Source organism: Diadema antillarum, unplaced genomic scaffold (assembly GCF_040938485.1).
Source record: "Diadema antillarum isolate AM-2024a unplaced genomic scaffold, OU_Dant_1.0 scf00000210, whole genome shotgun sequence".
NCBI classification, from domain to species: domain Eukaryota; kingdom Metazoa; phylum Echinodermata; class Echinoidea; order Diadematoida; family Diadematidae; genus Diadema; species Diadema antillarum.
In genome coordinates, this window is record NW_027271099.1 from 1,170,393 (window position 1) to 1,197,206 (window position 26,814).

The following is a 26,814-nucleotide window of genomic DNA, read 5'->3' on the forward strand; positions in this document are numbered from 1 at the left end:
AGAGTTTACAAAGCGCACACACGGAAACACACAAACATAAGTCTGCTGTCGCTCGTTGCTGTAGCCTGCTTTGACTCACGAACACGCGCTATAAACCCGATATCTTGCGAGTGTTGTAAGGTCAATTGACGCGCGTTTCGAAGTTCAGCAAAACTCGATCTCCTGCTGATTATCATCGGATCTGTGGGCACACAGGGGAGAGTTTGTAGGTTTTCTGGGTCTGTGTCGCCGAACATCCTCAGTCTCGGTGTTTCCTCGCTGGCTCCAGACGATGGCAGCGTGTCAGTTTTCGGTAAATCTAGAGCCAACTTCAGATTGTGCCCATGAACGTGATACAGGTCGTCCAAATAACGATTTATTTCTACTGCCAACCGTGACGGTACGTGACACGAGGAATTTATCGATTAGCAGCGACAGCGCCGTCGGGAGCAGCAGCAGCAGTCAGAGCAGCAGTGCGTCGAGTAGTGCGGCCAGTTCGCCAGGGGCTTCGCCAACATCAAGTGGTGGTGTCATGGAAGTTCTTAGCTCAAAATCCCAAACCGATAATGCGGTCAATATGCAGCTTGACTTGTCGAGTATGGAGCCTAATGCAAATGCATTACGAGAGAAACTGGAAGACTTGAGCAGCAACAATAATAACCTGAATTTTAACAGCCCGACAAAGGATAAGTTACTAGCTGGTCGTCGAAGCTTGATCAGGTCAAACAGCAGTGCTTGCAGCAGTATCTCTGAGGAGGGTGTGTCGGATGAAAGTGAGTCCGAAAACTCTTCCTCTTCGTCTCCTCGGAACAGACCCCCTCTCCAGAGGACGGCAGCCATACGCGAAGACGTGGACATCTTCCACGACCTCTCGCCCCGCAGTTCCAGCCCCATCAGTACCGTCGAAGAGCTAGAGACTTACTCCGGAATAAAGACGGTAGTTCGGCGACAGAGGAAGTCACAGGGCGGACGTACCAGCCCGAGTTGGAGATGGAGCGTTATGGGTGTCGCCACCGGCGATTTTGATGCAGTTACCAGGGCAACGCATAAAAGTAAGCATCACAACCACCACCACTCTTCCAACGCTTCGGCATCGACACCGTCTCCGTCTGCTGGGGGTAACGGACACGCCCCGGTAGGGAGGAGGAGCTCTCTTGTTGGACCGTCAGCTCTTGTGTCACCAAGAACCAGAAGATTATCAACCGAGTTCAGGAGGTTGTCACTTCAGATGGACATGCCGTGGAGAGGTGGGTGAACAACTATCACAGGTTTCAAAGGGGAATACCCTTGCATGAAAGAGGCATTATTCTCGATAATTTCATTTCACTCTATAGACAGGTATAGGTTTGTAATTAGCCCGAGATATCCATTGCGTATGGGTTTTAACATAATCGGGTATACGATAATGCTAAAATACCGATCTATCTTATCAGATTACCGCAACTTGCTCATCTCAATTTATTGTGTTTGCAATATATATATATATATATATATGTATATATATATATATATATATATATATATATATATATATTACATATGCTCGTCATGCGTTAGCTGATGGTGACGAAGTGAAGAATACCCCACTCAGCTGGTCATAATCATTGATGTGAATGACCAATATAACGTAAAAATCACTGCCGATTCCCTCTGTCATCCCATAATCAGGAATATTATTAAGCTGATCTTGTTGAAGGGAGTAAATATACTATTCTCTCTCAGTCATTATCGAAATAAAGATATGCAATGCATATTATATTATGTACGTATATTCTTATTTAATTTTTTTTGTATTATATAAAGAAGCTCTCATTGAGATCAAGCAAACATCGTGATGTAGGCTACATCAATCCGGACATCAGTTAAGATCGTTGACAAAGTTAAATTCTCTCTGTGACAGTGGTTGATATATTGTGCGATACTTTATTAAGATAGCTTCATTATGTATAATTACTGAATGGGCTAGAGCTCCTTTACCACTCTCACGCCTGTTCGTTTTGTCTTTTAAAGAAGAGGCAAATATACCAAATTGATACAGACTTATTTCATCAGAATCATTTGGTCCTTTGATGTCTTTTGACAGTTGAGCGTGATGCAGGACTTCGATGAATCAGACACAATTTCGATATTCGCCATGTTTTCTTAATTCAACGTCACTTTTCCGTTTATGTCGCATCAGTAGAAAGAATATTACGGTATCGGCAAAGTTTTAATTAAAAAATTCCCTTTAGCTACATCTAAGTATGGATAAGTATTAATAACCTTCTTCGGAAAAAAAGTACTCTTTAACTACATCTAAATATGGATTAGTAATAATAAACTTCTTTGGAGAAAAAAAAAATTGATGGTACTAAAGAAAGATTATAAGGGTGAGGCTATATACGCAGGAAGAAACAAATCTCCTTATGTTCGAAAGTCTAATATTGTTGACAGTTAGATATGATGGTTGGCCTCTTGGTTTTCTCCCGGGGTTTCTTTGGTTTTGTTCATGTTCTTCCCTGTTTATGAAGTTACAACATTGTAGCAGACAAAGAAGCAACAAAAAACACCACCAACAACAAGTTATATAATTTGTAGACCAGCTAGCCATTACTGCCTGGATTGGCAACGCGTCCTTTGCTGCAGAGAAAGTTTCAAAAGAAGGCATCTGTTAATCGACAACATAAATTCACCTGTTAGCCCCTCCCTCCCATGTTCAAAATTGTGCACATTGCTTCACACGTTGTACTTGTCATGTACTGTATACGTATATAATTATGTAACACTTCGAACTCAAAGTAACATTTTATCAACTGAGAAGACAAACGCGCGCACACACACACACACACACACAAATAAACGAAACAAAAAAAAAAAACTCACACGCACACAAAATCCTCTTTTACCTAAGCAGGGGGCTTATTTCGACCTTACCCTGAGAACGACCCCTACTGTATATCATTGACTAAAGGGTGAGATATTAGTCAAATCGCCCTTTCTAAGGAGGGGAAAATCCACTGCACCTTCACAGAGCGCAGAAACTTATCAGATTTCAAACATTTGTAACGTATTAGAGGCACCATGTTGAATGACATCTTGTAGATCAGCATGTGGTTACATTGAACGAGCTCGACTGAACAGGACATGGATGAATAAAATGCGATCAAAATACTCGGGAGAATTTCGGTATAGTACAGCCATTCAATTTCCAATAACTCCACTAAGTTCTTTCTTTGAACTCTATAATACGTCGACAAGGTGTGCTTTCAACAACGCCTTCCCAAGAGCTTGACTAAGAAGGCTAGGCAATTCAAATCAAGCTACGTTTTGTTACAATCGGAAAGAAGTGAAGTATCAAGACAATAGGGATTCGAAGCGCACACAGCAGGTACAGTTATACTTCCGGAGAGACCAAACGATGATGGTTATCGGGACAATCGCGGGTTCATGAAAGAGTCATTACCTGTAATAATGAGGCAATGCCCGATGGCGCGAGTTGGCCCGTTTGCCGAGTTCAGAAAGTCGAATTTGAAGTCAAATAAGGCAAGGTTTTGATGGATGACAGACATCAAAACACGCATTGTGCTTTTCACCTCACGAGATATTTCAGGGAAAATTCTATATTAAAGTAATTGATTTCGAGCCATTGAAGATGTGCATAAACTGTGCGAAATAAGTCACATAGGTGTCAGCATATTCCTTGCATCTATCCCCGATCCATTGCGACTAAGCTATATACGATGTCAGCATTAGATTGATGACAATGCCGTGCAACTTTATTTTTTGACAAATTATGTCGTCACTAACTATGCTGCTTTATTTTCTGTCAGCCCGTCAAATGACATGGCAAACCCTACTCCTGAGTATTTAGACCGATGTTCATTGTTTGTATGGCAGTATATTCATTCACTAGTGTTCAGGAATATCTCTTCTTTTTCCCACACTATCTTGGTTTGACTGAACAAAATGTCGTTATAATAATTATGAATACATGTACGTAGCTTGTGCGATCTTGATGGACCGACCTCATTCTTCAACTCATAACTAATGGTATATATTACCTTGTGATGTTGAAATAGATAACGAGAAGATTACCAGTATCAAAACGCTGCTCTTCTTCCTCCCCCCCCCCTCTTCCTCAATGGAATCTATAAACGTACTAACCGATGGAATGTATCAATTACACAATTATTTGTTTTCCCCTCACAAGAGATATTCATTTCTTTGCCAAAACGCTGAACAATAGGATAGACAGTCCAAAATACCTCTGACTTGATATCAGTTAAGTTGCAATTCTCTCGCCAACCTATCCCCCAATATGTTGAGCATAGAAGTGGATGTACTCTGGTTTGTTTGCCTGTGCAATCTTGTCCACCAAGCATAACTCACAATAATGTATCTGATCAAAAGATTATAATTACCGCAGCCAACTGTGACCAACTGTGTACCAACTGTGTTTATACCAGGTGGCACTGTAAACCGGTAGAGCAGTGTTTACAATGCAGTGCAATATTCATTCGTTCGCATATTATACGTACCTTCTTCCTCACTCCTTCTGTCGCCTTTGCCCTTGGAATACGAATTGTTTACCATCATCCACAGGTGAACTTGAATACTAAAACTAGCAAATAGCCCGCATATTTCTGCTTGTGACTTTAATGTCTTGTGACTTTATGTTAGCAAATCACATGATGAGCGAAGCATTTGACAATAGGGACAGTAAGCAAGACAAGTTACTTGGGGTCCCACATCCCTGCGAATGTTTTTCCGTGAAACAGATGTTAACAAAATAAAAGAAAACATGTAAAATCCAGGACATATTCAATATCTTTCGCGACTGGTATTGATGTGCAATATATGATTAAAGTCCTTTATAACTACAACAATAAAAAGAAAAAAAATGGGGGGGGGGGATTCTGCCCCGAATCCATTTATGGGCCCTTCTATATAAGGCAGACTCAAAATGTGCATGTGTTTTGTGAATCCAATGTGTTGAAACATAATTAATAAAGAATTGCGGCATTAAAAGTTAAGCATGGCCGACATCCAAGTGGAGTGAAGTCTTTAAAAGACCCACCCTCATCATAACAAGCTTGCACACACCCATATGATAGGAAATAGACCCTATGATAAATGACTTTGCGATACCAGTGGACTTCTACGTGAATTATGATTAAGTAGCAAGAAACTTGCGATGTTCAGTCTGTGCAAAAACAAATAAACAAACAAACATGCATGCAAACATATACAAACATGATTATGGCAAAATATACATTGTAGTATAGAAACATAGACGTTTCACATTCAGACGTGTCTTGTAAGTCGGTCTACCTGAAAAGTTTATTGTGTCAAATATTAGAGTTTACTACTTTGGTGGAGTAATTACAGATCACGAGACTTGCTGAAAGGGATATATCCATCTTTCGATATTGCTGTTAATATTTTGAGATGGCATCTCAACACGATGGAAACTGCCAAGTCGCGGCAGGCGGGAGTATAATACTCCAAAATAGCGCTTGTGTTTCAGGGAGACTGAGATCGAAAGTGACGGCTATCGTAAACTTTTGATTCTCCCTAATGACTGTCATAACAGGTCTTTTCCTCAGATTTTGCCATTTTCCCTCTCATTTAAATGGGAAGTAGGGGCCTATAGCAGAGTGTCCTCTCGGCCGGATGTGAAACCCCGCTCCATGTGCAAGTTGATTGACGTCAGATGTACGTGTCATCCCTGCTAAATAGTTGCAGCTCTGCATGTTGCTAAATGATGAAGGGATTTTATATGTATTCTGTTAAAATTCATTGCAGCATGAGTGATCATGAATGCAGAAGATGTGTGTACAAGTCAGTGGAAGATTTATCAGTATATATGAGACATCGGCATTAGTACTTTATTGCATTATCAAGTGTGATGACCAACCTATATTTGTTTTGTTATCATAATACAGCTAAAATACTAGAATTACTTACTTTGTTTACTTATTTTATTTTACTTTATACCCTCTCTTTACTCTTAAACATGGTAGAACTCATAGATTCTCACTGTAACCAAAGTCTTGCTCACGCAATTGCAATTAGTGAATCACAGTGACATCATGGCAAGCCCTGCCAGTGATATAATCATGTTCTCATGGTCCATAATGGGGATAAAATTGACTTTTTCGGAAGAACTTACTTTATTTTCAAAACAAATGCCAGAATTATCACGATGGCGCATGGTAGCAAAATGTTATCGCATTTCGGTCGTTTCGAATTGCGTGTGGGTGTATCGATAAGCCCGTACGGCATTCTGACATAGCAATGATAATGATCAGGAGGGTTTGTCCTTGCTAAAACAGCGAATTTGTGAAGAGTAGATTCACCTTTCTTTCTTTTTAATCGAAACATAAAACATCCTATGGCAGGGAGCTTTCGTCCACTTAGCTGCGTATAGGGTCGGTTGTTCAAGATAACTTTGAGTTTAATGCGAATTTATGCGAAAAGCCAAATCGAAGCCAGTTAATAGTTTCGTCTATAGATGAAGATGCAGCATTGAAACGACCGATAGTGAAATTAGTTGAAGGTTTGTGATTTACATTTCACCGTGTTCTACGTGCCGCATTCGTATATTTGAACATTCTTTTGTTTTGTATCGTACGGGGGTGGGGTGGGGGGGGGGGGGCTGAAAATACGGCAGCAACAATACTAAAGATTTGTTTAGGGTTTAAGAGAGGTCTCCAACAGGGTATCATGATCATTTTCGTTTATTTGTTTCTATCTTTTCTTTTCGTGACATCATTGTGCTGTCTAATGAAGATAAACTTTTCTGACTTTACCTAGAAACTGATCACATCCATATCTTTATATCATTAGAATCAAACATTTTTCTTGCTCATGCCTTGATTAACTTTGGAATGAAGGGATCAGTAAAGAATGATGATTATTGCAGAGGTTCGTCGAGAATCTATTTCGAATGAAAAATTCTATGTTTTCCAATTTCTCTGCTAACTTTTGTTTTTGTTGTGTGCGAGGGGGTTGCGTGTGCGTGCGTGACTGTTTGTGTGTGTGTGTGTGTGTGTGTGTGTGTTTCGAAATGGGACCAGACTGCTGCAGACCGTCTTGGTGACTCGTGGATTCTTGGCACAAGAAATTTGAACGCCCATCAATTACTGTCACTTAGTATTGCAGTGGCTTGATGGTTCATATTGATGCTCGTTAGTTTTATTCTCTACGGTCTTTACAACACAATTTTGGAGGAACCCAATGTACAGCAGGTGTACGAGGAAGATGGATCAGCTTTCATCAAGAAGTCGACATCCTTTGAAAGATTGTGCCGACGTGACGAAAATGAGAATGAACGCGACCTCCCTATTTGCATTGTAAACGCATGCAACATCAGTACACATTCAGTGCTCGCGGTTGTAACATGATTTTGATGGTTTTAATATCATGAAAGCAAGCGAATAACAACGATCAAAGAATTTTGGATGCAGGGTTCGTTGAGCACCTGGTTCGTTGAACACGCATTGTTATCACAATAGTAGTTAATCGGCAGGGTCGATATGTTTCATTTGGTATAATCATCAAGATATGATTAAAAACGAAATTGTGATTTTAAGATGGCTTACTTATTCATTTATGTATTTATTCATTAAGTCTTCTTTAAAAGCAGGGTAGTGTCATTCAGTGTCACAAAGGCCTGCTTTACAAGGGAGCCCTGCGTTGATATACATTACATTGCTGATGTCACAATTGTGAAGCATTGGGCATTGATTGGAGGACTATTTCAAATATCATGTAGATATATCATACTATCTTTATTGTGTATACAGTGACGCAAATAATGGGACATCAATTATGTTTCTTCCCTGAAAATGAATGACTTTTCGCCTGCCATGCGCAATGTTATATCACTTCCCGACCAATACACTTCCATAGATCATGACCGCTTAAAAAACGACCATGAATCACCACGATTGTCTTTTATCTTGCTGCCATTTTCTCTGTGGTAACTTTTTAGCCGTTTCCCTTATCTCATTGTTTCCTTTGCGAAACGATGTATTGAGCACCATGACTATGTTGCTTGCACAGCGCTGCAGTCATTTACATTGCTCAAACTTTGAGATGTGCCAACATCACAGCGAAAGAGTTCAGTTTTATGATATTGTGAATAAATGCGTACCCAAATCGTCAAGAATAGTCTTCATCATCATAAGAGTATTTCCATTGATTACGTTTCCATGACAACATTCATTGCCATGATTGATTATGACGATATCGCTGCCATGGAAACAGCATCTAAGACACCCACACCACCGCACAATGAGGGACGATGCTTGGCAAGGGCATAGGCCTATCGTGGCTGATATGAGCTAATTTTTAAGCCACAGATTAACCAGGCCTTCTAAAGCATGCCAAGCATAATCTTCTTGTTTTATGTTCACATGCCGCTCTCCAGTCTGGCATCATATCCCGAATATCATGGGTGTATGCAAGGGGGGTTGGGAGAGTCGTGACGACCCCCCCCAAAAAAAATTTTCAAAAGGTCCACTTTTTGTAAAAGACATTTTTGTTTTTCGAGGGCTTTTTACCCTATATCCAACAGGAAAAAAAAAGTGACCAGGTGGTGTTCCACCAAATTGGCAAAAACCTCGTAAATTTCGTAACTTAGTTTTAATGATATTATGTCACTTTTGTATGCACCAAATAAAATTCAAAAACTTCCTACCGTGGGAGGGGGGACACACACCCTCCCCCGCTCGGTCGCTCCGCTCCCTCGCAAAGGTAAAGGTCCAAAAATTTTGATTACGACCCCCCCCCCCCGAGAAAAAAACCTGGATACACCCCTGAATATGATAATTAACAGGACGCGTTAGCTCACCTTTCAACCCTATTGTCTTAATATTAGGGAGAGTTACTGACTTCGACAGAGTCTAGATACCGAAGTTTGCCCCAATAGACAAGTGGTGTCAGTGGAAAAGGGTTGCATTTTAAGGGTGTGGTCAATATCTACAGCAGACCCTCAGCGGTGAAGCGTTGCGTAGACTTATCGAATGTTGCCACACCAAACCTCTGCTGCTCATATTTGGCACTTGTTATGAGTATTTCCAGGCGAGTACTGCACTGTAATGCGCCTGCACTTTTGACGTTAGAAATGCAGGCAATGGCATCGCCTGGCATGCTGGCAGAGTCAGCGTGTGATACGTGGAAGTGATCAAGACTCGTAGATATACACATTGCACGTTTGTTTGGATTATAGAACGTTTGCTAATGTGTCTTCGGTTTCCGCGCCCTTTATCTTAGCTGTACATTCGAGGAGCAACCCTACCGAGAGTATGAGCATAACGTAGAGCGAGGTAACCGCTCTCGAGGTAATGGTTATCAGCGGGCCACGAACTGGTTGAACTTTTGATTGGAGGGGTCTCCCCTCTTTCTTTCTTCTTCCTCGAAATCGCCATTTTAGACCCCCGTTGGCATCCCAACTAATTTCCCGCGCCCGCCAGGGCAAATTATCAATTCCTGCCGTGTTCCCTCCTCCTTTTTTCTCCAGAGACAAGTTAATTTTCTTCATGCCGTGCGTGCAGGCAGGCGAGATTGTTTCGAGTCTGAGCCGATGTAATTACAGCCTGACACGGTGTGCGGTAGAGGTGTGTTCACCTCAGGAACCTCAGCGCAACAATACGGGCGAAGCTGATATCGTGTTGCCATGGCAATGACGCAGCAATAGATCGCCATTGATTGGTAAGGTTTATAATGAATAGGGTCTTGTCTCTTAATATTATTGTGTGGACAGTAATGAAAAGTCACCAAAAATTGAAAGATACACGACAGCTGTTCAACTTTGACCCTGAAACAACAAGACATAAAAATATGTAATGGTATAAGACGATACCAGCAACTACCATCAAATTAACCCAGTACATCACTGCATCTATCTAATGTCTGTAGGAAGGGCGATGAAGGTGATAGTATAATAATGATAAGCAGATCAACATATTAATTACAGTTTTGTATTACAGACAGAGAGCCTTTTGTGCCTGACTATTACAAGCAGGCGAAAAGGGAACATCAACCACAAAGGAAAATCGGAAACAAAACACTACTTCAGAAGTTCAGACAGATTATGACATCAAATCTCGAAACCAAGAAGTATCACATCTTAGAGTCTACGGACTTTTTAACTTTATCGAATAGTCACATGTCTTCATGGCATACCTTGATAAATATAGTTTAATTCACAATTGTTATTAGTTTCTTCATACTTTTATGGATATCTCACCTCTAATCCCCTCATCTGTGCTCATTCAGGGTGTTGACTTTATTCGGGCAATTTGATTGTCATGTCTCGCAGAAGTCTAAAAAAGATCAAAATGGCAGGTATAATTATGTAGCTTGTTGGTGAAAAAAAAAACTAACAAACAATATCATGAAGGCGCCTGATTATGCTCGTATTTATTTTTCCTGACAACATGGAAATAACGATGTTTCCATACAAACTAGACTATGAAGTGAATTCTCTCTCTCTGACTTAACGATCAAATCGATCGTCGTGCGGGGTGTGCTTTACCCTTTCAGCTTTACTGCATTCATATCAAGCAATGTCAATCATGAGGGTTAAGATAAAGAAAATAATGTGTGTTTCTTCAGACCGTCTGTCCGCTTACTCGGTCTGCATTTCTTATCTTGAGTTAATAACAAATGCGAATGCGCTTACCCCAATATTTGTCTTATATCTTGTATCTATCCGTATATTCATGTAAAATATGCATATTCTTTTTATTCATGCATTACATGCGCTACATTCATTCATACTTATTGCACCTACTTACTTTACATGGACGTACTTATTTGTTTTGGCGTTGTGAAGCGCATAGTTGGCATATGATAGGGTTGCAGTCGAAACCATGTCACAGTCACAAGGTTGTCACAGTAGGCCTACTTGGCACCAGTCTCGCAGCATGAATATAGCGCATTCCCGCAAGCTCGCCGCCCACAACTATGTGACGTCTATATAGAAACGAGGTGTATGCATAGGATGTAATCGCTCTGAGACAACGTCACGCTGTAATGCTGCACGTCGCGGAGAGCGTTCACATGATTATATGCCCTGGATCGTATTTAGAATATTGAACAACAACAGTGACAACATTAACAACAGTGATGATGAAAATTAACAATGCTGTAAAGGAAAAACAATTCTCTGTAAGCCTTAAAATTCCACATGTCTCCTGCGTCACTCCCTCTGAAGATGACACCTGTTTTTATGAGAAAAACTAATTTTCTGCCACTTTCCATCTGACGGTGATATTTCGGTATCTGTTTAGCGTGGCCAAATATTACCTCAATCCAGTCCCAAAATAATGACAGTACTATTTCTTTCCATTTATTTCCCCTCGCTTCAAAACGCCTTCCCAAGTTGCCATATACGATGTAATCTTTCGTACCGGGTATATTGATTCTAAATGTGCACAACATGAGAGAATCGTATCATCGTATGACCCGATATTTATTGATACCGACGCAGAGAGAGTTATAGATGACAGGCCATCTTGGAAATCAGTGCTAAATCTGAAGAGAATACTGAGTACTCTAATGTGAATGAAACTACTATCGTTGTTGTTATCATTATTATTGATAGTATAATAGTGCTAATAGTAATAGTGGTATAGCAACATAGTGGTATTAGTAGTAGTAGTAGTAGTAGTAGTAGTAGTAGTAGTAGTAGTAGTAGTAGTAGTAGTGGTAGTAGTAGTAGTAGTAGTAGTAGTAGTGGTAATAGTAGTAGTAGTAGTAGTAGTAGTAGTAGTAGTAGTAGTAGTAGTAGTATAGTATAGTAGTTGTTGTTGTGGTGGTGGTGGTAGGAGGAGGGGGGCATGTAATTTTCTGTGTGTGATTTGTCGCATCAGTTATATTTTGTAATGTGTTCTAATCGCATGATTAAAAAATATTGTGGTGTTTTTTTTGGGGGGAGGGGCTTAAGAAAGAGAGAGAGATATATATTTATAGCATTTACTCAAATATGTTAAAGAATGTTTTCACTGGGATTATTACAAGGGAAAGCTTGGAGTTCTGTAAAAAGATGTAAAGGCCCACCAAACTTTATACGGTCTTGAATTTTAGGGAGGCAAATAGATTTGATCATGAATATGTTTGATATATAAACTTATAAACTAGGATTTAAGATCTTCTTTTAGTCTCGTTTCCAGTAAATAGATTGTGTTTTAAGCTCCTTCTGATTATTTCCTATCTAATCCGACTGCTTGCCAAGTTTCGGAATTTTTTCCTGTCCTCTCGAAGGCCACAGCTGATCCAACCTGTTCAAACCCTGCTTCCAAGCAGCGCTCAATTCAAGGGGATAATATTGCTATTTTTGTAGCTTCTCTGGCGAGTCCGTTGCGTTTTGAGATAAATGGGATCTTCCTGTTTGATACTCTACAAAAAATTCCTCCGAGACACAGGTACTAGTCCTCCCATCCTAAAGCGATAGTCCACTTCTAGATGCTCAAAAGATTTCGACGTGCAGATGATAAATTGGTTGAGCTTTCATTCAAATAGCCATATTGATATCCCTTCCCTATATATAAGGCAACTAATGCAGGCTTTCGTTGTTGTTGTTGTTGTTGTTGTTTGTTTGTTTGTGTATTTGTTGTTGGCTCTTTTGCTCGTTCTCTGTCTTTGTAATTTTTGTTTGTAGGCATAATAGGGCCCACTGCTAGTGATGATAATACACTTACTACATAGTTTATTATGAATAATCGGACAGCTGTATATTTAGTCTCTCACTAAGTATATACATGTATGTAGTTTTATTCGACTTTAATTCTTCTTGAGGTACATACAGTTTTTTCATGTTTTTCCTCAATCGAGATTAAGAATAATTGTTGATGGATTATATGTGACAAATTGATCATTCTCGTCTAATCTATACCATACATGCTTTTAAGAGTCTCTCTATCATTATTGTATTTTATTATTCTATCCGGTTCGCTTTGAAAATTGCCCATTTTTCTCCCTGTTCACTTTATCTCATAAATCTCATTTCGAGAATGTCTGAACTCGCAACTTGTTCACAGTGTATGAAGGCATAAGTAGTAGATGAGTTGTGTTGCGTAAGTGAAATGACTGCCTTTTTAAGGTGCCTGCATGCCTAACGCCTAACGCAAATCGAACCTGAAATCAAGCCTCCTTTATTCAATTTATTTGACACGTACATGTATTTCCCTATCAACCGAACAGCCTAAAGCACTTATTAGTCCAACTTACAGGCCGACACGCTCGTGACGCAAGCTGCGTGTGATGTTTAATAGCGCAAATGAGGTCCATGAGGATCGATATCCGCCATCCATGATGTACTCACTATTTACACAATCAATTAGTCAGTAACGAGGGCAGTCAAATCATGTCGAATTAGTGGATAATGGGACCTGTGCAGTTTTATGTGTGGCGAGAACTTAGAAGGAATATGAGATGTTGAGGTCCGTATTCTGCTTTAAAAGCAACATCATTTTCATAGCAAAGACAGGGAAATACTTAAAGAGTGTATACTTGATACTTCAAACAGATACTCAATGATAGGCTATCAATTATGTGATATAATGAGTGCAACGGCAATTCTCAGTGCTAGCTTTTGCTTTGGTCGAAGAATATTATTGTGAACTAATGGCCATCGTCATTTCCTATATTTGGTGTTTGTAACCAACGCTATTGTTTCGTAAAAACATGAAATACTTTAAAGTTTTTCTTCTCTGCTGCAGTTTCCAGTGAAGCTCTTATTCGTCTGAAGCAACCGCATATATTAAAAATAATGAGTCGGATTGCACCTATAGGACATGACATGTGGATAGGTATTTGTCGTCTGATTAACTGTCAATAAGTTAGACTCTCAAAGCCGAAGCTCCTAAAAACAGTTTCTACGGCTATTCTATACTGTGTTTACAATTGTTTCGTACATGAGCAAAGAATAAAGAATAAGGGACCCATTGCAGATCAGATCCAGTTGAAAATCGTAATGACACCTTTTCCTCCTCCTGTTCATGAACATAACTAGTTAATAAGATTTTTAAAATCTTCTATGTATGAGAGTGTGTTTTTTAGGCTCTCTCATCACGCAGAACATGTTCTTCTCCTGTAATGAGGGGAGCGAGACGTTACCTCTATCCATTCGATCTCGGAGGATTAATTGAAGCGGAAAGGGAGTATTATCTTTTGATTATCTTTTATCGTCCTGCAGCTTGTATCGTCTCCCGTGCTCTTAAAAAAAAAGAATAAAAAAACCCCTCTCCTTTCGATGAGTGCGATTTAAAGAGTCTAGACTGATCTGGAATATACGCATGTATAGGCCTATATACACAGGATAAACGGCTTCATCAAAAAATTCTTATTTTACAATTCATGTTCACAATGATAGCTGAACATAGCATCGAAAAACGATTTATTGAAATCACGTTGTGACAAGAAAAAAAAATCTGATGACATAAAATCTTTGTAAGATACTGTGATTTAAACCATATTATGTATAAATTGTGACTCACTGCAAACATCTTTAGGGATAACTTTTTAAATTTGCTCATCTTATATTCTATGAAATCTGAAGCGACTTTAGGACGTCGTGCGTGTGGTATCCCGTGAGATTAGGAAATCATTAATAGTGTGTGTTTGGAGACTATCAGTTAGAGATCAGAAAAAATATTACGATGCTTAGCAAGGAAGTGAAGTTCATGTGTTATCAGATGATAAAGTGTATGAGTTAAAAAAAAAATTCAATAGAGAACACCACTTTAAATTTTCCCATGCAGTTGTTCATCTATTCACTCAAGAACAGACAAAATATTTCATTGAGAAGATATTCCCATATACATGTTTCTGTTTATAATATGCAGGAAACTTTGGGCGTTCATGATTGAACACAATCTGTGGTTATGCTGCATCAAACAAAACCAAAATTAGTGACACCAATGAAAATAGAGGCAAGGAAACAGATTGTATATTGATAAAGAAAAACAATTGAAAATCGTTATGCAATTTGCGGAGAAAGCTGGCGTCATCCTACAAGACCTGTTTGTTAATGATCACGACAATTCCAATTTGTCGCAGTTAACCCACGCCTGACACCCTCAGGCTTTCCACCAAGAATACCTTCTTCTCTGCGTGTCAGGTTACATGGATCTCCATATTTAAACCCCTGAAAATACCTCATTATAGAGATTAAGGTTAAACAGAGCGACAGATTGCTTTCAACGCGTATTTCCTGAACACGAATTAGCGTTTCGTCGTCAGCAAGCGATAAAAAAGTCTTCATTGAACGAAACAAAGCAGTGCGATCATTAACCTAGTTATTTGGCAGTCTTCACTGTACTGATCATAATGTTCACTTTTGGCGGTTTGTTAATCTGTAAGTCCCTTTTTTTTCTTCTTCCACCTCCTCAAAGTCGTCTGCGCTCATAACGATCATCTACGGAGGGAAAGAGCAATTTTTACGCTGTTGTTTATCACTTCACTCGGAGACGGTGACAATGACGATATACGCCCACTGTATTAGTATTATGGAGAATCATCGTGTATTCATCACCTGTCACAACACTGCCTGTTCCTCCCTTACGTTGCACTCCTCACCTGGATACCGAATAACTCTTCAAAACAAATTCAACGCCTTAGTTTCACTTGTCAGTAATCCCCAAATGAATGTAATGACGCATTTTGCGGATTGAAGTTTATTTGGAATAAAGTGAAGGGCTGAAATACCGGTATGATTATACAAGCTTTTGGCTACAATGTCAAAGATTGTAATTAGTCAGACTAGCTAACCACTTTTTTTTGGGGGGGGGGGGGGGGTATACACATGCATTGAAATGATACAATAATGATCATAATGTGCGTATTAGCAAAAACATGAGTATTAGTGAGACAGCGCCATTTTAATGCAATCTAATTTGACTCGACGAGTTATATTCCATAGCATAAAAAAATCGGACGAACCGAATGAGCCGAAAAGTCAGAATTAAGGAATATAAAATATTCACATTTTCAAAAAATGCAAGTTACTTTTGGTTAAAGCACGGGGTAAAAGGGTTAGGTGCTAAATTATTGACCCAAAGCACGGCTAATATGTTATACTAGCACAAACCAATTGGAAGAGTTAATGAAATGATCTCGGCTAATTTTCATCAAAATAAATTGTGCGGTTACAAGGAATATCGCCATTAGGTGAAAACATGTCAAAATGTGAAATGCGGTGATTCTAAGTCCATCCCCCCTTGTTGGAGATAAAACTACATCGCTGTTAGCATGGTTAGAAGCGTATGAACTTTCAGGAAAGATAGCGCGCTATAACTTTTCACTCTAATTCCATTATTAGAATGCAACACCAATTGAATGTTGTAGATCCTCCACTCATTCAAACACTTAGCAGATTAAAGCCACGATGAAAGCACCCAGATGATGCCATTGACACATTTTACCCGATATGATTACAGTTGTGTATCCTGTTGCAATCTACCCTCGACGAACACAACCAAGGAGCAGGCGCGCCGGAAGCAGTTTTGGATTGGGGGGGCAAACATTGGAGGGGGCTCAAGATTAGACCATGCATATGTTACACAATATACACATACACACACACACACACACACACGCACACACACATCTATATATATATATATATATATATATATATATACACACACACACACACACACACGCACACACATCTATTATGTATATATATATATATATATATATGTGTAAAGTGGCGTACGGTGGGTCGAAACATGGGGGAACCATTAAGTAATTTTGACAGTCTGTATGCTTGTGCGTGTGTGCGTGAGCAATAATGGGACTACAATACATTACGGAATGTGATACATTCAACAACGCAGTCATTGAGGAACATTGTAAGTTTTCCTTACATGGATTATGGAATGACGGTGTGAAACGATCGAAAAATTATATACTGTCAGCAACATAAGGTGAATGGCATAACAATAGAATGCGAGCGAGCGAAGCGAGCGAGCTTGAAAATTTTGATATTCTACAGTTCCAAAACTGGAGTTTTAATTGTAGCTATATATTTCGCTTTGGAAATAAATGGGGGCGCATCGGGCGCAACTGCTGGCAATTATTGGCAGCAACATTAGGAGAATGGCATAACGATTCAATGCGAGCGACCGAAGCGAGCAAGCTTGAAAATTTTGGCATTCTACAGTCCCAAAACTGGGGTTTGTAGCTATATCTTTCACTTTGGAAATTAATGGGGCGGTGCATCGGGCGCAACTGCTAGCAATTACTGGCAGCAACATTAGGAGAATGGCAGAAGGATTCAATGCGAGCGAGCTTCAGAATTTTGACATTTTACAGTCCAAAAACTCCCGTTTGTAGCTATATCTTTCGCTTTGGAAATTAAGGGGGGGGGGGCATCGGGCGCAACTGCTGGCAATTACTGGCAGCAACATTAGGAGAGTGGCATAACGATTTAAGGCGAGAGAGCGAGGCGAGCGAGCTTGAAAATTTTGACATTTTACAGTCCCAAAACTCCCGTTTGTAGCTATATTTATCTTTCGCGTTGGAAATTAAGGGGTGGGGGCATCGGGCGCAACTACTGGCAATTACTGTCAGCAACATTAGGAGAATGGCATAACGATTCAATGCGAGCGAGCGAAGCGAGCGAGCTTGAAAATTTTGACATTCTAGAGTCCAACAACTGCCGTCGTAGCTATGTTTTTCGCTTTAGAAATTAAGGGGGAGGCGCACCGGGCTCAACTGCTGGATGCGAGCGAGCGAAGCGAGCGAGCTTGAAAATTTTGACATTTTACTGTCCAAAAGCTGCCGTTTGTAGCCATATTTTTTCCCTCTTATTCATATACCATACATATATATATATTTTTTTTGTTCATTTATTTTTATTATTGTTATTATTATTATTATTATTTTTTTTTTTTTTGGGGGGGGGGCTTTTTGGGGGGGCAAAAATGCGTTTTGCCCCCCCACTTTTTGGATTGGGGGGGCGGCCGCCCCCCCTGCCCCCCCACTTCCGGCGCCTATGCCAAGGAGGTACGTGAAAGTGTTGAAGTTGAGACTCATACTGTCTTGTTTCTAATCGGGTGCCTGTATTTTACCATTGCAGTAGCAAACCACTATTAGAGAAATGTAGATCGTATGGTAAGCACAAAACCAGAATTTTCAACACAATATTATGTACTCAGCAACTGACAACGCTCTGAAAGATTTCTTCTAAAGATAATGCATGATAGATATTGTTTTGTTTGCATACATTTTATTCTTCATCATCGTCAACATCATCTTCACAATCTCCTTCTCCTTCCTCTTCTTCTTCTTCTACTTCTTCGTGTTCTTTGCCTTTTTTTCTACAAATTTGTTTTCTTCTTTGTCGTCGTCGTCTTCTTCTTCTTCTGTTGAATACCGAAGGATAGCTTCGGTCGTCATCACTACCCACGGCAGTGCCCAGCAAAGGCATGCAGCTGTCATATGGCTGTCGCGACTCGACAGAATTCACACTCCAACAGAACGGCCACGTTGACAACGAATGAACCGATTGGTTAGATTCTTGGTCATACTTCCTGTTATTTCACTGTAGCAATTTCATTCATTAGTTTGTCTTCTGTAGACCCTGTGTACTCACCCTCGCACACAAACGCTTAGTTCCCGTTTTACCATTCGAGTCCCCAGAGCAGTTCAATATCAACAAAATTAAGCAGTTGACAGATACACGGACAAAATTGAAAGTGTGGAAAACATTGAAAGATTCCGGGTACCCACTAAACATGGTTAATGTTATGTAACATGATGTCGTGGCAAGGTTGCCACCTAATTAGGAAGTGCGGTGCTCGCAGCCGGGAACCATAATGTGCTACAGACTACTCAGCAAATCGATAGTGTGTAAGGGATGGTAAATTTATGTGAGAGTATTATTAGCGGGCCAAACACTTCTAAACACTTTGCAAACACACCTATAGAATGATGACATTACGGAATTTGTCATACCGTCAATTATAGACAAATCGATATGGTATCTATGCAACGGTATATGGACCTTTGAAGTTTGAACTGTTCAATTGCCTCAGCAGTGGTTATAAACATAGAAGGACATTCACAAGAAACAAGAAATAAGTACGTTGCATACTGGAAGTTAGTCCAGATATTTACTATGTAATTGCTCCCACTAAACAAAAAAGTGGTTACCGAGGTCGATTTTCTGTCAAATCTAAGAAGAAGGGAATAGAAACATCGTCCAATGTCGTGGTCATAAATGATATTCTGCGTATCTGAATTTTAAGGCGTTTTATAGAATAATGATGTATAACTGATTCTAATCAAACAGTTGGCTTACAGCCATCAGGTGACCAGTCTTTTATTCAGCCAAAAGACCATACTTATTATAATTTTTCTTCGGGAGTTTTACTAATGACCGGTATTAACTACCGCTCGTCTGCCCTCAGCTGTATTGGCTGTGCGATGTATTATAAATGCATCGCGATAGTTTGTGTGTGCGGTTCAGTTAGAACTGCTGATGGTCGATAGGAATCTTGCGAAGCTGGCTTTCTCGGGATTCGAATCATGTCACCATCCTACAAAACGAATGATACACAATACTTGGTCGGTTGTTCCTTATCCACCATCCTGGTTCGTTCGTTTGCATATCTGGACCGTTTAATGGTGAACCGTTTCTCATTGAGGTGGCAAATTTACGGGATTTGCGAGGCTGTTTCGTCATCACCCGTAAAGAGAGTGAAGAACAATATAGCGTCATGTCAGTGAATGTCGGCTTGGTTGGTCGCCATGGTGACGGAGGGTAACAGCATGAACTCAAACATGCACTCACACACTTTAATCTGAACATTCCATAAAGAGCGTCTCTCAAAATATTTGTCGACAATACTGTTCAAATATGGCGTGTGTATTTATAGATCTATCGGTGCATGGTCGCGTCGTCCCCATCACTGTTATTTGTATCGTTGGATATAACCCGTCAGAGGGACTTCGGGACATTACATGGGACTAACAGAAAATTGCTCGGCCGGTTTACCATAATAAACACCAGTATCAGTGACGTTTACAATGATGCCCTTTTACTCATTTCATTTTAGATGGAGATGAATGAATATTAATGATTTGATAATGCCACATGATAATGACCCAGAGTTTCCCTTCTTGGTATGACACTACAAAATATCTGGAGGAAAACTTCCCAGGTATGGATATGAATAAGTCTTGCATCACAGTGCTCATACACGTAAGTTTGGCCTATAGACACAAACATTTTGGTTTGATTTATGCTTGGGCATACCTAGTCGAAATAGATGCGAAATGGTATGCTTTGTATAAAGCGTGCCTAGAACGAAAACTTGACAGCTTATATTCTATTATAATCAATGTTGCAAGCAGATAGTTAATGAATAAAGTGAGATAAAACATATTGTGCGGAATACATGGTACTAATAAGGCCGTCTGAACATCAGCAATCAGCAGCCAACCTCAGCAAATCCTCGCAATGTTCTTTTTTTTTTTGCTGAATTTCCTCATAAGTTGCAAGAAACACGAAAGGTTTTCATTAAATTTCACCCAAGCAAAGTTTGCTATTAGCTGATTCACCATAACGTTTGCTTCTCTGAAGGCACTATCTCTGTTGAGTGAGATGCAGCAAGTTTTTTTTTTCAGCTAGTTTCCATTTTTGTTTTCCCTTTGTTTCCTCTTTATTCGATTAAATGATGATGTTAAATGACGTTGTCTTTGTCACTATTACTGTATATAAAACATTCTATTAATGTATACAATGAGCTTTTAGTCTAAAGTTTGTACATTAATTTGATAAGTCAAAGAGTAATGTAAAGTATACTTCTCTATCGCATAGAAGTTACTTAATCACAATTGCTTTACTCTATTAAATTACAACGTCAATTCTCGCATTATGATGGTCGTTGGTATACACCTATCTACATTAAGCTGAATCGCAATTTTCCATCTCACTTTTAAAGAAAAGGGGGTCTATTTTCAATGAAGTTGAACTCTTCAAAACTGATGGTCATTCAAATTTTGACCTCTTCGTAACCTACAAAGTAAAAACACCCTTAAACAGAATGATGGGGAGTGGCTGTAAACAAGGACTGTGTTATTCAATGATTCAAGGAAAGAGAGATTCTTTTTTTCTTTTTTCTTTTTTGGTCGGTTTTTTTTGTGTGTACTACTACAGTATACTTTGAATGGGTGTTGGCATAAAAAGGCTTAGGCCTATTCTACGAGGGTGAAAAATGACGCACCTATTTGTCAAGGTTGCCGGCTTTGAACAGCTTTTAACGTATTTTCTCAAATACCGCGTAAAAGACCATTTTGCGGTAAACGTGAGGTAATTCTACTTGGGCTGAATGGGTTCACTGAGGTAAGAAATAGCTGCGATCCTCTTATCTCGGCTAAGCCATCCTCTGAAATAGTCGACGTGCTCTAAATACAAACATTTTTCCTGGTTTTTGTTCGGACACAAGTTCGCTGCACAAGACGAAAGGGGAAAATGTTATACTGTGGAATGCACTGGAGCTTTGAGTTCATTATGACAAAGGAAACTCTCCATATACTCAGTACTTCACTTTCGTCTTGATTTTAACCATTTCTGTGCCATGAGTCGAATGTACACAAAACATTACACACCCATACACAGACAGACAGACACACACACACACAGACAGACAGACAGACAGACACCCCTATGGATAGGAAATCAAAGTGACATGAAGAATAATCTATCGGGATAGTTTCAGTAAAACTGAACAAAGGAAGTAAAACTACAGAATGTTAGAGTTCATGTTTCGTGTGGTATACATTATGTTCGAAAATCAAATTGGAATAAATCCTTTACACTGTCCCACTGGTTGCGTGGTGCACTGGGGAAAATGCTATTCTTCAATAATTTGGCAACTATATTAAATTTCCTTTTACAATCAATGCTAAATAATAACCTATGCAACGCAGAAAAGTTTGTACAACTTTTTGGTCATGTTTCATTTTCGGGGGGAGGGGGGTTAATGCGTAGCAATGGAAGACTATTGTTAGGTAATCACATGAAGTTTCCATATTTCCCACCAAATGAATAGGTGAATTGAAGAAATGGTTTCTAGGACCTCATTGGAAATGGATATCTATTTAGGCCTATGGTGAAGTAATTATTAGTAAACCGATTTCATCTAAAGAGAGTCGCTTTTTATATTTGTTTATATAGAGATCTGTAAGTTAGTTTGCCTTGACTTGATAGTCGTCATCACGTAAAAAATAACTTTCCTTGAAATCTTGGTCGACCACGCTGCCTTTTACAGTGTGAGGCAACCTCGCCTATCGCGATGCTCTTTGTTGTCATGGGATCTTGAATCCTCTTCGAGCGCTTGACTCACCGTATAACTCCTAAAAGTATTTTGTTGCCATGGAGACGTGCTGCCTGTAATAAATATTCCACGCGTGTGTGTAGTGCTCAATATGATACCATAATACCAGGTTTGCGTGCCTTGTAAAGCGTTCTTGATTGATCTAATTACGGTTGGTGGTTGGCATTGTCAGTTCACCTTACCGTCGACGCGACAGTCTTATGACTCAGAAGTCGGTCTTCAACCGCATGTGAACGATCACTCAGGTTAACATTGCATTTACTAATTTGCAATCATTTCCATTATCGAAAATAAACAATGTGTTGAAAAGAATTGCAAAAATTTTGCTTCAAAGGTGTTTTGTGTTACAGGCTACCACGGGGTTAACAATATAGTTATTAAATTTGATACAGTACAATTAATACGACCAGCTTTACTCTAGAAAAAGTCAGAAAAGTAAAAAAAAAACAATTTGGTCATAAAAGGCTCTTCTTGAAAAAAAAAAAGCAATCCACAATGATTTTTCTAACTATCATATCACCCATTTCAGTGCTGTCTCGTTTGTATGTGTTTATTTTCTTATTCTTCACTGTACTCGTTTCGGTTTTAAACTTCTCTCGGAAAATGTCTGCCTTCATTTTCTGATTAAATCACTGTCAAAAAGCATGTCCAAAAGATGTCATGTTAGTTATTAGAATTATCACACATACAAAGTGGATATGCATCTTTTTAAAGAATAATGTACAATGAGCCTCAGTCCCACCCCAGAGGTTTATATTCATGACCCTGCTTTGCCCATCGCATGTTCCTGTGTATACAGGAGGCTACGAGGAGGCCCGGGGAAAGTCCCCATGAAGCGTCTGACATTACGTAATGCCTGTAGATGCTACCCTTGGAATGAGATCGCTGTTAATAGCAGGAAGGACCTGTTTTATCAGCATGTCAATGCTTAAATGTACCTCATAAATAGGAAAAGGAAGGGATGTGCCCAATGCTAGTCATTTGACATCTGTTACAGAAACGAATGATGTGAGGATCAGAGCTTCGTGTATAATGCTGTTATTTACGTTTCCGAATGGGTAAAGGTCACTCCTTGATAGTTCACATTTTGCCTCAAAATAGTCAAATTCTCCATAACATTATAATGACTCAATTTCATCATTAGAAAATAATCATATTTTTATATGTTCAGGGAAACTGTAAAAAGTACTCTGCGGTCAAATTATATACAGTGTTTGATTCCCCCATCATCTCACCAATCAGAAATTTAGATTTATTTTCCCCTGCCTGTAGGTCCCAGATATCAATGGATATTTTAAGCAGAAGGGCATCCGATGAAAGCAATGCATGGAATCCTGTCTTATGCTCGAAGTTAAACTCCGCTGTGTAATAATGGTCCAGCTGACTGTGATATATGAATTAAACTGAGCAAACAGAGCAGTGAAACTTTCATGTAAAATCAGGGGGGGGGGGGAGAGGGAGGAGAGAAAATAGAAAGTTATCGAATTGTAGCATTCCCTTTGTGCTCCCAGATTTGTAGCATTATTCCCAATCACATGTTTCATGCATACAGCATCGGCCATGGAATGGCCTAAGAGTCTCCTATTTGCTTGTACACAAGACAGTCTTCCCAAAATATCCCCTGTTCTACTATCATTGCATTTAATGAAAGAAGAAGTAACAAACTTTGTATAGAAGTGCTGGTTCTATAGAGTTGAAATGATTGAGGGCAGAGGGCAGAATTATTGATTAAAAGACTTATCGCGACATAGATTTCTGATCAAAGAAATGCTTGTTTTGGGGAACCACGATGTTACCACCTTCCCTAATTTGCACTGATCATAATATTGTGCTCTAGACCGATATTCACTCACTGTTGGCGAAAACATGAAATTTCAAGTCACCTATATGCCTTTCTTTTTCGATTTCGGTGAGACATGTAGCCTACTGTTCCATATTGAAGTTAATCTAAACACAGAGTGCACGGCTTGCTCTTTAAAGACAAAGGGTTTGGTCAAATACATCCTTCTCTGCCGAGCTGCAATCAGTTCTCAAAGCAGTATAGATCAAATCTTGCCCATGACCCGCACTTCAGCGTGGGAGGGCGCCGTAGGCATTGCCGGCCGGAGGTCCGCTCGTCGTCAAGAGTTTTTCCTGATGCCAGGCCTCTTCTCCTTGGCTACGGATGGTATGGAGATCAGCGGGGTGTACGAAAAGAAAACATCTTATTATAGATACTTGACCTCAGACCTTCAGAACTGCCGCTCTCTCCATAATCCTCGATACATCGTGGGAAAGTAAAGAAGGAAAAAAAACCCTCAGGGATTATGATACACATTCAAGAACAGTTCGGGTTATGATGTATACCACGGTCATGTTATGTTTGATTCACAAGATAGTCTTCATCAGTATCATAACAATATTTTTATCTGATGAGAGGGACAGAAGTACTGTATACAGTCTAGCCATCAGTGGCAAACTGAACTACTGTGCTAAACACTAAGATTTTGTTTGAGAAAAATAAGTAAGTAAATTATATCAATAGGTAAATTAGCAAAGATATATTGATCTGTCTAATCCAATGAATGAATCAGTCAGTCAGTCAATCAATCAATCAATCAATCAATCAATCAATCAATCAATCAATCAATCAAACAATCAAACAATCAATCAATCAATCAATCAATCAATCAATCAATCAAGCAAGCAAGCAAGCAAGCAATCAATCATTAAGACGATTATGATTTTCATATCACATGATATGTGAGTGTACAACTATAGATGTATATGTATTCGTCTGTCAGTGCTTTGTATTATATTCTTTCATTATGCAAAATTTATATTTACGGCTGAATTCGATAACTAGGTTCTCAGATTGAATAAAGAAATGATAAAATATGTGTCTCTCAACAGCCAAAGCTTTGTCCCAGGGATTACATTTCTTTAGCATGGCGCGAGATCTTGAGGTTTCCTTTCCTTATTCAATATCCGCGTCTTGGAAGGGGTGCGTCGAAGCGTAGTTTCGTTTGCCCGGCAAATTTTAGAAACCAGAAGGTGGCAGAAATGATGCACACACTGAATAGTATCCTGTGTATATGAGAGTTAATCCCTCTCCACCGACGGGTCTATCTCCGTTGCTCATTCGTGAAGGTGCTCGCCTAGCCCCTTTAGGTTCATTCAGTGGTCAAAACTAGGGACCTTTATAGGTTCAAGTAGATTTTCCGGAGAGTTCTTACGCCCATGAGCAGCCCTTGATGTTCATTTTTATTTCCTTTGCTCGTTCTCTTTCTTCATGGCTATGAGCAACAATTATTATCAATGTCCCTTGATTATTACAAAGTGATGCAATTTGGCATTGCACGAGTGTGAGTTTTCTTTTGCTCGACTAACAACGATTAAATCGGTATTTGTTTTTTTTTTGTTTTTTTTTGTTTTATTTTTTCATCACGGATCAAGGCTGCATTGTTCAATTCACAATGAAAATAGAGCAATATATTGATTATTACAAATATTATATGTGTGATTTGTGGAAAAAAGAGCGATCTTTCAGATTTTTAAACAGTTTCAGATAAAAGTAACTCTTTCATGATGTGTGGCAGTGCATTCTTTGTTCCTCCTACACCTTGATCATAATAATTTCCCCTCTATAATCGTTTTCATGTGTCTTCAAAAGACAGTATGAAAACAACACATTTCGATGAAGCATATCATTATGTTCACCATTGCACTGGTGTGGATGTGTTTTAATTAACAACATCTTTTTTCTTTTCTTTTCCGTTTTCTTCTTTAGATCCAAACGAGCGCCTGGTGAAGTTCGCTGATTGGCTGAACAAACGGACGGAGGAGTTGATGGAGCGCAGCGCCCGCGCGCGGCAAAAGACGTACGAACTCCTACGACTGGCAAAGAGGAGACAGAAGGACACGATCGAATTTTGACGACTTGCAGCAGGAAATGGTGTCATGGTGTGAGATGTGTCCTGTCACGTGATCTTCAAAACTGCCAGCACTGATGAAATCAAGTGCACTTCCAGGATAACGCGATGTGAGAACAAGAGAGGATTACGTTTACAGGATCCATGCACCTGTAGAATGTTCAGGATCGATGGCGGATCGGAGATTTTGTCACAATTAGGCCTAAGTCGTGCTTGACATTCATTGCCAGAATGAGTTTCACACCATGATTATTCTATGTACATATTGTTATCGTCATAATCTATTTTTTGATAATATCAGCATGAGGGAGTTTAAGAAAATTAGCTGAATGAATGAATGAAGGAATGAAAACCGAAATTAATATGAGAACATTCAACAAAGGTGAACTGGTACATGCCACAATACGGGCTCACATCAGCAGTATCATGGCACTGATTAAAGAGTGTGGCACGCCTGTGTCAAACAGACTTGAGCTTGTTGGGCAAAACCCTCTTTAGACAGATTGTTGTTGGATACCGTACGATGATTTATTGAATGATGCTGGTTGAATGAAAACATCTTTTTATAGATTGTCATTATGACACAA

The 26,814-nt window shown here is 39.4% G+C and overlaps 1 protein-coding gene across 1 annotated transcript; it reads left to right on the forward strand.

The window, feature by feature from the left end:
• Positions 1 to 271: 271 nt before the first annotated feature.
• Positions 272 to 26,231, forward strand: LOC139724266 (uncharacterized). Its single transcript, XM_071635407.1, has 2 exons — positions 272 to 1,226; positions 26,086 to 26,231. The coding sequence occupies exons 1-2, from the start codon at positions 272 to 274 to the stop codon at positions 26,229 to 26,231; spliced, it is 1,101 nt and encodes a 366-aa protein (XP_071491508.1).
• The last annotated feature ends 583 nt before the right edge of the window (positions 26,232 to 26,814 follow it).

Bases quoted from the DNA above. Each gene is read 5' to 3' on its own strand.
- LOC139724266 (XM_071635407.1), top strand. From the start codon at position 272: ATGGCAGCGTGTCAGTTTTCGGTAAATCTAGAGCCAACTTCAGATTGT. The intron at 1,227-26,085 runs GTGGGTGAACAA...TTTCTTCTTTAG, and splicing joins GATGGACATGCCGTGGAGAG to ATCCAAACGAGCGCCTGGTG.